General features: G+C 43.0%; 1 protein-coding gene across 2 annotated transcripts in view; it reads left to right on the plus strand.

Moving 5' to 3' along the window:
• Positions 1-14483, plus strand: part of LOC148317040 (V-type proton ATPase 116 kDa subunit a 1-like) — a 50605-nt gene that overhangs the window by 11008 nt on the left and 25114 nt on the right. For both annotated transcript variants that reach the window (XM_088283931.1, XM_088283932.1), the window contains exons 10-13: positions 881-1093; positions 11006-11156; positions 12054-12193; positions 12303-12466. In XM_088283931.1, coding sequence (XP_088140057.1) covers positions 881-1093; positions 11006-11156; positions 12054-12193; positions 12303-12466 — 668 coding nt within the window. The remainder of the gene's footprint in view (positions 1-880; positions 1094-11005; positions 11157-12053; positions 12194-12302; positions 12467-14483) is intronic.

Here is a 14483-nt window from a genome sequence, read left to right on the forward strand (position 1 = left end):
ACATTCTTTCTTTAATACCTTTACCTTCACACTACAAATCAAAATGTTGGATGCTGTTCCAAAGTGGGTAGTAACTGCCACGCACGGCAAGTCCCCCCTCCACCACCATATGTCCAATACAATGGACTTTTAACTTAAAGCAAAATACCTTGGTCTGCACTTGCTTACATATCTGAACCCAAATTTAGAGTTCTCCCTATCCGTCTATCTGTCTGCCTGTTTGCCTCATTAAAAAAAAAAACACTATTCTCTGAAGCAATGAAAAAAAAAATCAACTATTTTAAATGGCAGTAATGCAGAAACTAAACTATTGGTATATAACTAACGTTCAATACTGTTGTGAAAGGGGTTTTCTTATATTTGTTAACTTCAAAACAACACATTAATCAGAAACTGCACAACAAATAATTTGTCTTCAGGCTCCAGCTTGCTGCTTTCCCCATCCAATGCATAACAAAATCCATTGTAGTGCAACGGGTCTTTTTTGTGCAGTGGGTCTTATCTGCAAAAGAGCCTTGTCCGGTATTGAGAAGTTGTGCTGCCCAGAGCATGCCCTTATTAAGTAAGGGGAAAAAATGTGTTCTGCTTGAGTGTCAACGCTAATGTAAGCGTGCCAAACACACAAAATATATGATGCTCATACAATAGAACATTTTGCTCTGCTTCTCAAACAAACTCATAATTTTCCCTAAAAATCAACTATGTCTGTGAGCCCCTGTCAGGCATACCTACATCCATTTGTTAAACGTTTTCTAAAAATGCAACAGATCATAACAGGCAGAATTGTATTCTCCAGGGTAATGAAAAAGAAGTTTACTTTAATCCCCTTGACCAACCATGACTATGTCCATGAGCTAAGTCCTTCACTTTGCCAACACAGGTGCTGAATCAGACAGAGGACCACCGCCAGCGAGTGTTGCAGGCTGCTTCAAAGACAATGCGAGTTTGGTTCATCAAGGTTCGCAAGATGAAAGCCATCTACCACACTCTGAACCTGTGCAACATTGACGTGACCCAGAAATGTCTGATTGCTGAAGTGTGGTGTCCAGTCTCAGATCTGGACTCAATCCAGTTTGCCCTACGGAGAGGAACGGTGAGTTTTTGTTTGGTCATGGGAACTGGCAGATATCTTAACGTAACTGTTACCAGTGACAGATAAAATTGTGTGTGGCCTGCTATATATATATATATATATATTTATATATATATATATATATTAGTGCTGTCAAAATTAGCGCGTTAATGTTTGAGATTAATAAAAAAAAATACAATGCGTTAAAAAAATATTACGCCGTTAATGCATCTTATTTACTTCTGGTGGCGGCTGACCTTTTACCTCTGTTCACGTGGTGCAGCCAAACTTCGAGGAGAATCCCTGACGCAAAGATGGAAAAAGACGGGCTTTTAGGTGGAAAGTTATACTTTAAAAAGTTGCTTGACGGCTCGTTGGATAGATCTACAATAGTTTGCTCACTGTGTAAGGCTGAATTTAAATATCACAGAAGTTGTTCCTCTTTGTCGTATCATCTTCGAGCAAAACACCCTGCTGAAGTTAGCAACACGGGGCCTCGCCAAGCAACGCTGCTTGAGTGTGGTGCTCTTGGACGCATAACTAAAGCTGTATGTGAGAAGGTAACCGATACCTTGGTTATTTGGATAGCAAAAAACTGCCGCCCAATTAGCATAGTTGAAGACGACGGACTACGAGAAATCATTCGAGCAGCATCGGAAGATAACCTGTATAATTTACCTTCGAGGGGAACCGTAGTATCACAAATACACGCTTTGTATGAGGATGAGAGGGCTCAGCGAAAGAACATGCTTAAAAAAGCAGCGAATATTGCTGTCACGGGTGATCACTGGACTTCTGTGAACAATGATAATTACTTGGGGGTCACAGCGCATTTTATTGGCAAAGAATGGACTCTGCATGCATTTGCGCTCGCTGTGAGTAAAACGGAGCAGCGAAACTACGCTGAGGCATGCGCTGACCATTTTGTGGATATTGCAAACAAATGGGAAATAAAGGAGAAGTTAACCACTCTTTGCACTGATAGTGCCCGTAATATGGTTGCCGCCGCGAGACTACTCCTATTTCAACACCTGCCCTGCACAGCCCTCAGTCTGCAACGAAATGTGACAGTTTGCCTTAACGACAGCGGATTTGAAAGTGTTTTGGCCAAGTGTCGCAAGTTTGTCAGCACTTCAAGCACAGTCCATCAAACGCCCAGGAGTTAAACGAACAGCAAGTTGCACATGGACATAAGCAAGAATCGCTGGTGCAGGACGTTCCAACAAGATGGAATTCCACCCTCGAGCTGGTAAAGCGCATCCGGAGAAACAAATCTCCTCTATCAACTATGCTGGCGCAACATAAGCGTAAGGTTGCCATGCTGACTGAACAGGAGCTGTCCAAATTGCAAAAGCTTGAAGAACTACTTGAACCGTGCAAGTAAGTTCTTGCCTTTTTTTGTGTCCTTTTCCGCCGTGTGCTTGCGTGTGTGCGCATGTGTGCGTGTCATACCATTTTTTTCTTTTTTCTTATGTCTTTGACGACTGAGTTTTGTGTGTGTGCGTGTTTGCTCAACTAAGCTTCGTGTGTGCGGATAAAAAACGGTAAAGTGGTGACACGAGTGTTGTTTTTCTGTGTTCTGTATAAATTAAAACAGACATAATTAAGAAAGAAAATCACCTGTTTCCTATTTCAGATATGTGACAGAACTGCTGGGAGGGGAGCAGTATGTCTCCTGTTCAGTAGTATTGCCCGCCTACTGTCACTTGTTCAAAGTTATGGAGCCTTCAGATGATGATCCAATCTATGTTTTGCGGTTCAAGAAGTTATTTACCGCAGACCTAACTCAGAGGAAGAACAGCACCATCCTCACCTGGCTGAAGATTGCCACTGCCCTTGACCCCAGGTTCAAAGATTTTAAGTGTCTCCCCAAAGATGAAAGGAGTGAGGTGTGGGCTTCATTGCGTGGCCTGATGACACAACAACCACCCAATGTAATGACAGAACAGTCCCCAAAAAAGAGAAGGCTATCCAACTTGATGGGAACGTCTGATACGTCAGATGAAGAAGAGGAGTCCGCACAGCATTGTTTGGATCGCTACAAAGCAGAGCCTAAAATAGAATTGGAGGGGTGTCCACTACATTGGCGGTCACAGAGAGAAGGAGCACATAGCAGGCTGGCACCCATTGCACGCAAATACCTGTCAACTCCTGCAACCACAGTGCCCTGTGAGAGATTGTTGTCACTCTCAGGCCACATCATTAAAAAAAAACGTGCTTCTCTGTCCCCCGATAATGTGAACAGACTGGTATGCCTCAGTAATTGGCTGAGTGTAAAGGATTAACCCAAATTTGTGTGGTTAACTGCACTTTCTTCTGTATTATTGGTTTTTCTATTGACTCATGCACTTTTTGAACATTAACTGACATGAGGTTGAGACACGCATTTATTTTACCAGTATTTCATGTAAAATGTAATGGCCCTTTTGTACTTGAAAATTGTTCTGGATTGTTTTTATTAAAGTTAGTGCAAAGAGCATGAAGAGAAAAGATGCCAGTAAAGCTAAGTCAATATCGATTTTGTTGAAAAGGAGGACTTTTTTCAAAGATAAGAGAAAGCTGTTAAAATAATTGCTATTAAAAGTATTTGAATAGAAATACACTTTGTGTTGATGACATGAATTCCAAGATTTTACTCGTTAATATTTGTTATGAACTTTGTAAAAAGAATTGTTTTAAATGTTTAAAAAAAGGCACAGTGGCCGACTGGTTAGCACGATGGCCTCACAGTGAGAGGCTTATATATATATATAAGATAAAGATGTCCTTTATTAGTCCCACAATGGGGAAATTTGAGGTGTTACAGCAGCAAAGATATAGATCACACAGAGTCGGCGGCGTAATGTAGCCATTAATGTATAACATGCAGATATACACAGTATAAACGTATATAAGTGTAAGGAAACACTCCTAATGCCTGTCCATTATACAGAGGGGGAAACGCTGTAATGATAAAAACTATTGAATGATTGAAAATACTGCAATGAGAAAAATATTGCAATGATAAAAGTACTGTAATGGTAAGAGTACTGAAATGATAGAAAAGTACTGCAATGATAGGAAATACTGCAATGATAAAAGTACTGTAATGATAAAATATACTGCAATGATAAAAAATTCTGCAATGATAAAAGCACTGTCATAGTGAACGTACTGCAATGGTAGAAATACTGCAGTGATTAAAGTACTGTCATAAGAATACTGTCATGGTCAACAAAATACATCATTGGTTAATATTTAAGTACACCATTAGATGAAAGTACAGTAGTAGTGTATATTGCATCCTAGGACTGCACAATTGCACTAATGCCCGCCCGTTTGTAGGCCTGACCTAATGTCCTTGTTAAAAAGTCTGACAGCAGCCGGCAGGAAGGAGCGGCGAAATCTCTCTTTGGTACAGCGAGGGTGTAACAGTCTATCACTGAAGGAGCTGTGGAGTGTTCTAAGAGGGTCATTGAGTGGGTGGGCTGGGTTGTCCAGCATTGATGACAGTTTTGCCGTCATCCTCCTGCCCCCCACTGAGTCCACAGAGTCCAGGGAGCAGCCCAGGACAGTGCTGGCCCTCCTCACTAGTTTGTCCAGTCTCTGTTTGTCCTGGCCCGAGATGCCTCCTGCCCAGGAGACCACTCCATAGAAAAGGACTGATGAACCCACGAGTCATAGAAGTTCCTGAGGAGTGTTCCCCGAACGCCAAAGGACCTCAGCCTCCTTCGTAGGAAGAGTCTACTCTGACCCTTCCTCTAGAGAGCGTCTGTGTTGTTGCTCCAGACCCGTTTATTGTTCAGATGAACACCCAGGTACTTGTAAGTTGAGACCCTCTCAACGTCTGTTCCCTGGATATTCACTGGTGCCGGTGGAGAGTGCCGACGTTTGCGGAAATCCACCACCAACTCTTTGGATTTCCCAGCATTGATTTGGAGGCGGTTCTGCTGACACCAGTCCACAAAACCCTGCGTAACCCCTCTGTACTCTCGATCGTCACCGTCAGTGATGAGGCCGACAATTGCAGAGTCATCAGAGAACTTCTGCAGGTGACAGGTTGTGGAATTGTATTTGTAGTCCGAGGTGTAGAGGGTGAACAGGAAGGGAGCCAGAACAGTTCCCTGCGGCGCTCCCGTGCTGCAGAAGAGCATGTCAGACACACAGTCCTGTGTTCTCATGTACTGTGGCCGGTTTGTGAGGTAGTCGTGGATCCATGTGATAAGGTGGTGGGCCACTCCCGCCTGCTCCAGCTTGTCTCCCAATAAAGTGGGCTGGATGGTGTTGAAGGCACTGGAGAAATCAAAGAACATGATCCTCACCGTGCCCCCCGCCTTTTCCAGGTGGGAGAGTGAAGTGTGGAGCAGGTAGATGATGGCATCATCCACACTGATGCCAGGCTGGTATGCGAACTAGAGAGGGTCCAGTGAAGAGCTGACCAGGGGACGCAGATGGACGAGGACCAGTCTCTCCAGGGACTTCATCAGATGAGACGTCAGCGCCACTGGTCTGAAGTTGTTGAGCTCCTTTGGATGGGGTGTCTTTGGAACCGGAACCAGACAGGATGTTTTCCACAGCTGGGGGACTCTGCCCAGCTTCAGGCTCAGGTTGAACATGTGCTGGACGATTCCACACAGCTGGTCTGCGCAGGATTTGAGGAGCTGGGAGCTTATCGCATCTGGACCTGCTGCCTTCCTCGCCTTCATCTTCCTCAACTGGTTCTTCACCTGAGATGTTGTGAGGAACAAGGCTGAGCAGGAGGACGTGGTGGTTGTCTGATGAGGCTGGGAACTGGAGCCTGTGGAGAGAGAGAGGGGAGAGAAGAGAGGAGAATGAGGGGGAGAGAGGATCTCGTTCGCAGTGGCAGGAGGGGTTGGTGGGGGCTGCAGCAAGGGAGCCTGAGCGGGGTCAGGCATTTGATCAAACCTATTGAAAAATAGGTTCAACTCATTTGCCCACTGAAGCCCCTCCCCCCCTTCTGGTCTTAGCTGGTTGTCCGTAGCCTGAGATGGTCTTTAGGGCCCTCCAGACATCCCTGGCATTGTTCCGCTGCAGTTGTTCCTCCATCCGCATCCTGTAGGACTTTTTCCCCTCTTGGTCCTCCTTCTGAACTGAGGCTGCACTCTCTTCAGCTCGTCCTTGTTGCCTGACACAAAAGCCCTGCACAAGAGCATGATTTAAGTCACCAGAGATAAGGAGCAGGGGATTTGGGTGCTGTGTTTGTAGCCTGCTCACAGCTGCAGTCAGTACGTCACAGGCTGTCTCACTGTTAGCAGAGGGTGGCATGTACGCCACCACCGCGATCACATGACTGAACTCTGGCGGTAAATAGAACGGACGCATGCTAACAGCTATCAGCTCAATGTCCCGACTGCAAAGTTGATCCTGAAAAGTTATGTGCCCAGGGTTAGACCATCTATCATTAACAAACACAGCCAGCCCTCCCCCTTTCCTCTTACCGCTCTCCAGTGTCCTGTCCGCGCGTAGTATATGGAAGCCGTCCAATTCCACGACGGCGTCCGGCGTTAGCTCTGTTAGCCACGACTCCGTGAACACCAGCAAGCTAGCCTCCCGGACAATCCTCTCGTGCCGGGTTAGCGCTGTTTGCTCGTCCATTTTATTGGGGAGGGATCTAACATTTCCCATAATAACCGAGGGGAGGACGGGGTGGTATCGTCTCCTCCTTGCCTGGCATTTAGCCCCCGCACGACATCCCCGTCTCTTCCTCCTCAGCTCGCGGGGGATATCGGGTCTCGCTCCGCGAGCCGACGTGGGGTTAGCACGGAGTGCTAACAGCAGATCTCTTGAGTACACGATCGATCCGTAGCTCAGAGTTTCGTCTCCGGACACGATCGCGCAAAAAACAGCCCCCAACAGCAGTAAAACCACCGCAAGTTGGATGTCCATTGCGATGAGGTAAAAGAAAATAAAACAGGAGGGAAAAACAGGGAAAAAGGGAAAAAACACACGAAAAAGGCTCAATAGTGAGCCACGCTGCTGTAAACAGGCAGCCACTCGCGCGGCGCCGGAACCGGATATATATATATATATAAATATATATATATATAAAAATTGTTGGAGTTGAGTCACCATGGAAATGAGAAGTAGTTAGTAAAGCAACCTTTAAAAGCCAAACTTACTCCAATGCATGTTCGTTTTTTGTACTCAAGAAGAAAAGGGTCAAATTGTCATGATCCGTCCTGTCATGCCGTGTCTCCTTGTTGTTGTTTTTCCAGCTGAGTGGGCGTTTCCCTCCAGCCACTCACCTCCTCGATTCATGCCGCCCTAGCGGAACAGACGCGCCCACCGGTCGCGCACCAGACTCACATCAACGCTATGATTACCGGTCTACATAAGCTGAGGGAAAGGACTCCTCGGCGTCGGAATATTGCTTCATCGCTCACGACTCATGATTCCACGTCTCGATCTCGGATCTTGTTCTCGCTCTGCAGTTGCAGTAGACGCTTTGTGTTTCCTCGTTTATGTCAAGCTAAGGCTACTCTCCTTTTGTTTCTCGTTCGCTCATTTGGCTACCTCTTGCCCTTCAGCGGTAAGCAATTTATGTTCTTTGTTCCTTGCCTTTTGCAAGCGCTTTCTGTTTTGCCGTCAGTTCTTTCTTTCCTGGCGCGACCTTTCCGCCAGCGCGTTTAGTTCACTCGTTGTCGGCACCCTGATTGTATTGATTGTATTGATTGGAAGATATATCCCATTTGTAATAATAAATACCCTTGTAAATTCACATCTTGCTGTGTCTGCGCTTTTGGGGTCCACTTCGCAACTCCCAGCGTTCGCTGGGAGGCGCGCGCAACACAAATAAAGACTCAACGACTGATTAGAGTTCCGATATTTAGTTTCTTCAATTTCTGGAGTTCCGGAAATAGTACAAAGACAGATATCTGGGCGGCTTTTTCTTAATCTCACGAGAAACTGCACTCGGGCGAGCACAGTCGAAAAATGCGCGCCATCTTTCAGCCCAACTTCAGTTTTTATAGGAGTTTTTTTATGTCAAGGGTAATGTAGGTTGAATCGGTTGAATCGGTCGTCCTCGCTCCCTCCCACGGCACGGGTCCACGTCCAAGGGAAGGTCCTCCCCAGGTTAGTCATCGTCTGGATAGTTGATGATGGTCGATTCCCGTCTGGTCCCGTAGACTGGCACGCCAAGGCTGGCCTTCTCCGGCGGGCCGTCTCTCCCTCTCTCTCCGCTGGCATTCCTCTGTAATCGTGTTGGTGTGCATGTATATGCAGGTATACGTGTATGTGTGTGTGTATGTGCAGGTGTATGTGTGTGAGTATGTGCATGTGTATGTGTGTGAGTATGTGCACGTGTATGTGCAGGTGTATTTATATGTGCCTGTGTATGTGCGCGTGTATGTGCAGGTGTATATATGTGTCTGTGTATGTACAAGCGTGTATGTGCGTGTGCTCCGATCTCCAATTGTTATGTCTTTCGGAATGTGTCTTTTGCGATAGCGTCTCTGTGAGTCCTCCAGTACCCAATTTGGTATGTTTGCATCTCTACAGCCAATGTGGAGAATGTGCTTCGTCGTCTTTGTCCATGAAGTGCTGTGAATGTGAGGGCAGCTCATGGAAATGCGATGTGCGCAAATCTATTTTCACTCCTGAGAATTTCAATAAAGTTCACACATTCAAACTAAGTAATATAAATTTAGCATATGAGAATAATCTAATAAATCAGTAAACATCAGGCCTACAATCCCAGTCATTCTTGTGACCAGTGCTTCTAGTTTCCTTTGATAAATGCTTCTTGTTTCATCCATGTTTAAAATATTCAGTAAATATGAACCTGCTAACTTTAATAATCGACATTCTGTCCCGTATGTGTTTAAAATAATGCCAGTAATCGTAATAGAATCCTTCAACGGAACGGATCCAAAGAGCAATGAAAAAATACAATATCAACACACAGTTTAAACCACACACAACTCTCCGCCAAATACTGGTACAAATAATGCCAGTAATCGTAATACAATCCTTCAATATATATATATATATATATATATATATATATATATATATATATATATATTAAGGCTGTCAAAATTAAAGCGTTAACTCAAGTGAAGAATCCAGAATTTTTTAACGCAGTTAAATATTTCAATTTAGTTAACTCAGTTTGGTTCACTTCAAAAATTCCTTGAATACTTTGCTAATATTGTGCCGCATTAACTGTACATCAGAATCAGAATCAGAAATCCCTTTATTGTCATTGTACTCAAGTGAGCAACGAGATTAGAGAGCTCCCCTCTCCAGTGCAATACAACAATAATTCAGATAGATATATAAATTAGATAAATAAGAGAATAGTTAGTGCAATGGAAAATAATACTGGATAGGATATATAAAAACACATCACATTGCTGTTCTGCAAGGTAAGGGTGGTCGTGTGTGTGTGTGAGAGTTTAGAATGGAGATGGCTCTTGGAAAGAAACTGTTTCTCAGTCTATTAGTCCTTGATTTGATGCACCTGTAGCGCCTGCCAGAGGGCATCAGGTCGAACAGGTGTGAGTTTGGGTGGGTATTGTCTTTGACGATATTGAGAGCCCTGCTGAGGCACCGGGCGGTGTAGATGTCCGACAGTGAGGGGAGAGGGCAGCCAATAATCCTTTGCGCTGTTTTGACCGTCCTCTGGAGCCTCACTCTGTCCGCCTCAGTGCAGCCGCTGTACCAGGTGGAGACACGGTACGTCAGCAGGCTCTCTGACCACTGGGCCTTGCAAACCAACACTGCTGGAGTGTGGCACTTGTGGGCAGTTTTGAGAAATGTTTGGAAGAAAAATGCCTGCAAAGATGTCTCCATTTAGATCGTATTTAAGAATGAAAGAAAGCTATTAGGACAGTCTTTGAATTAAATATACTTCATATTTGATATTGCATCAATTCCAAGATATTATTAAAATAAATATCTTTAATTAGTTACAAAATAATTAATCACTTGACAGCACTAATATATTTAATCATGGCAGCTTGGTAATAGAGTTACGTTGTGTTTTTTCAGTGGCATTGTGGTCGACTGCTTTAAAAGTGGACAGAGAGGGGGGCTTGTCTAACATTTAACGGAAGCTCATTCCATAGGGAAGACAGAAAAGGCGTGATCCCCCCTGAGTCTGCAGTTATTCTCCTCGGTACCTCCAGAAGCCTTTGGTCCACAGACCAGAGACAGTGGGCAGGTGGGTAGGGGTGGAGGAGCTCGGAGAGGTATGCTGGGGCAAGGCCATTTAAAGATTTGAAGACGAACAGAAGTACCTTGGAGCGTACACTAAAGTGCACTGTGAGCCAGTGAAGAGAGGCCAAGATTGGGGTCATGTGATCTGTCTTCCGAGCACCAGTTAAAAGACGGGCAGCAGCATTTTGCACCAGTTGGAGGAGCTTGAGGGAGGACTCGCTGACTCCATAGCAATGTGCATGACAGTAATCTAGCCTAGATGTAATGAAGGCATGGTTTCCTGTTTCTAAGTGCTGCTGGGAAAGAAAGGGATTCACTTTAGCCAGCTGCCCAAGATGAGAGAAGCTTAATCGAACAACGGCACTGAGTTGCCGATCTAATTTAAAATCACCGTCCAGTTTAAAACCCAAGTTTGAGACTGTTGGCTTTTGATAAGATGCCAGGGTTGCTGTGGTCTACAGTGTTGAAAGTAGAAAGGCCAATGGGACCGAACATCATAACTTCTGTCTTCTTTTCGTTGAAATTCAAGAAATTAAGTGACATCCAGATTTTGATTTCCTCTAGACAGGACAGAAGTGGTCTCAAGGAGAAAGGGTCTTTTTTGTTCGGCGGGACATAGATCCGACTGTCATGTGCATAGCAATGGAAGGAAATTCCATGTTTTCGTAAGATGGAACCGAGGGGCAGCAAATGTAATGCAAACAGCAAAGGCCCCAAAACATTGAAGAGAAGGTGCAGTGTTATGTGGTCATTTCTGTGTTAATTTTACAGGAGCGAAGCGGTTCAACTGTGCCGTCAATACTCAACAGAATGCAGACCAAGCAGACTCCGCCCACTTTTAACAAAACCAACAAGTTCACCTCCGGCTTTCAGAACATTGTGGATGCATATGGCATTGGAAACTACAGGGAAATCAATCCAGGTAATATAATTTAGAAAAAGGGTCAATCAATACAAAGGTGTGCCCATCAACCCACCATACACACCGACATGTGAATGGAACTATTTTCACAAAGTTTGAAGGACGAAAAAATTAGGGGCCGTTCAATATGGATTTTACGAAGCCGATATTTGGGCAATTCTGATAACCGATGAATTAACCGATTAATTCTAAAAATTAGGAATGGTTAGAATAACCTCTTTTTTGGACCCTTAATGCTTACAATGATTGCAATATGATTTACTGGCAGAACACCTGACTATTTTACAACACTTTATTCTTTATTATTTCCTCAAATTTGAAACAGAGAAAAAAATGGGGATATTGAAATTAGTTTTTTTTTATTTGGAGGTGATGTAATTAACTTTGTATTGTGTTGGAATGGGTGCCGATTTTTGCAGATTTTAAAACCGTTAATGTTGCACGATTACATTGGCCTGCAGATTAATCTGTCGAACCATACAAAAAAAAATAAGAATAGTCCATTGAAGTACTACAATTCACAGTGAATTTAGGAAACTAACTACCAAGTAAACATTTTTCCAAATAAATTAAATACATAAATATAATTTATCAAACACAGTGCTTGATTAGTCATAGGAAAATAAATGTTATTGCTACGATCAGAATGGTATGTGAAGAGCACAAAACCTGTCGTTCAAACAATGACAATGATTTGTATTTTCCACAGGGCCTCCGAGTTTAATTTCACTTCACAGCTGGAAAGGAGCAAGAAAGTCTTTCTTTTCTAAATATAGAACAAGAAAGCTAACCTTGTTTTGAATTGAATTTGAATTCTTCAATTTCTGTGTGTTTGTGGTGTGATCAAAATCCTTGAATGAATATCCCTAAATATTTTATTTTTCTTACCAACTACAGCTCAATACACCATCATCACATTCCCTTTCCTGTTTGCTGTCATGTTTGGTGACATGGGTCATGGCCTTCTAATGACCTGCGCTGCTTTCTATTTAGTCATCCGAGAAAGTCGCCTCCTTGCCCAGAAGAGTGACAATGAGGTATTGTCACAAATACGAACAGATATTTTGTGCTTGTACAAGTATGTTTCTTGTGATGGGGATTGATTATCAATTAGATGCGTTCACTTCTGTCTATTTCCTATTACAGATGTTTAATATGGTGTTTGCTGGTCGCTACATCATATTGCTCATGGGGGTCTTCTCCGTCTACACAGGCATCATTTATAATGATTGCTTCTCCAAATCACTTAACATGTTTGGCTCTGGATGGAGTGTGAGGCCGATGTTTGGGCCCAAAGGAGCCAATTGGTCGTAAGTCCTCTCATTCTCCGTGGATAGTGATTTTATTTAATGTTACAATATATATATATATTTATATATATATAAATATATATATATTTATATATATATATATATATTTATATATATATATATTTATATATATATATTTATATTTTTTGTACATAGTCTGATGTTTTTTTCTAATATTGCACCCATAGACGAATGCATAGTTCGGTTAACCCAAAAGTAATTTACAAGAACCAGTTTCAACATTTCCCAGCACTTTGTAACAAGCACATAAGTGTAGCAGTTGAACAATTGGTCTTGACTTTCATTTAGCACAGTAAGGTGTGAATAGAATGACGTCCTTCAAAGGTATAGTGGAATGGGAAAGGGGTAGCAGGGTGTGGTAGATGGTGAGGTGCACAGAGTGGAGGCCGTATCTTGAAAACGGTTGAACGGCCAGGGGGCTTTCCAAACTAAAACAACTGAACAGACAAAAAAAAGGTAATAGAAATAGAGCCTTGCAGTCAATTGCCTCTAAAATATGGAATGCACTTTGCATTTCAGCGATGGTTTGCCTCACTTGTAGACATTTTTAAAAAAGCAGTTTATTTATTTATTTTTTTACGGGCAGCCCGTCCAGTTAGGCATTGTTTTAATTTCCTTTTTTTTGTATTTTCCGTATAATGTTTCTGTTTGTGTATTTTAACCACGTAAAATACTTTGCATCCTCTTTGCAAGACATTATCTCATAATAATCATGTCGCTCACAGGAGCTGCCAGTTTTAGCTCACTTTCCTTTTTCATTGCTGATACGATTGAAAAGGGTTTAAAAAAATAAATAAACGGTATACTGTACCCAAAATGGCATATTTGAGAGACGTACAAGTACTATGTGATTCTCTATTAAACAATAACCCCATGGATGAATAGACAGATACAACAGACTCCTTTTTAGTTGCGTGCGTATGACGATGCTAAGCTAACGGCCATGTTTTCCATTGGTTGCCTTTTGTGGGACTGTGGCCCCCTGCCAACATGGCTATCACATACTGTATGTCCATTCGTTCCCTTTGTTGGGACCGTCGTCTCTGTCAACATGTCCATCATATTGGCATATCTGTTAGTCTACTTTGATGTAGCTGTGATTGGTTACCGCGACACGTTCCGGAAGTACGTGTCAATCTACAAATATGTATCTATCCCTTTTTCCATGTTTTGTTTGTGGCAACCTCTATATGTATTTTTTTATTAATCACAATCCAGGTATAGTTCATTAATACACTTATCAGTGAAATGTGTCATGTGTCATTATCCACACCGCGTATCCTGTACAGGGTCGCGGCAGGGTGCTGGAGCCTATCCCAGCTGACTCCGGGCGAAAGGCGCACTACACCCTGAACTGGTCGCCAGCCAGTCACAGGGCAGACATAGACGCCATCAATGAGTGGGAACTGAACCCACGCTGCCCGCACACAACTCGGGCGAGTGTACCACTACACCATCAGTGACTTCTCAGTGAAACATATACAATGAAAAATTACATTCCGAGGTCTATATTATCATTGCATAAACAGTTTTCTCCCAATAATTAATTTTAAATGCTAGAATCAATATTTAGCATTTGTTTCCCTAACTTTTGTAATATGGGTAGAGTTTGGTATTTTGTCCTAATTAAAGCTCTGTTTTCTTTAGTATATTAATTTAATAAAACTTTTTTTTTTTAAAAAACACTTATACTGTTAGACTCATATTAATCTATTGGTAGTACTATTTACTTACTTCTAATACACAAACATTTTGCGAACGCGCACCTCACATCATGTAGGCATAATACATACATTTTGTCCGAATGTATTGTCGTAGTTAACGATTAAATTTGGCCGACCTTCTGCGCATGCGCGCTTCACTTCGTGCAAAGGGCACGGATAGTGTATTCACAGGGCGTTTTGATTCGCCTGGATACTATTTTCTGTCCATTAAATGTGGAGTCCGTTAGTTACGGGTCCGTTGAATTGAGGTTCTACGTAAAGTAGCAGTGGTC

This window comes from Idiotropiscis lumnitzeri, chromosome 20 (assembly GCF_059441095.1).
Source record: "Idiotropiscis lumnitzeri isolate Australia: NSW breed Sydney's pygmy pipehorse chromosome 20, RoL_Ilum_1.0, whole genome shotgun sequence".
In the NCBI taxonomy this organism is placed as follows: domain Eukaryota; kingdom Metazoa; phylum Chordata; class Actinopteri; order Syngnathiformes; family Syngnathidae; genus Idiotropiscis; species Idiotropiscis lumnitzeri.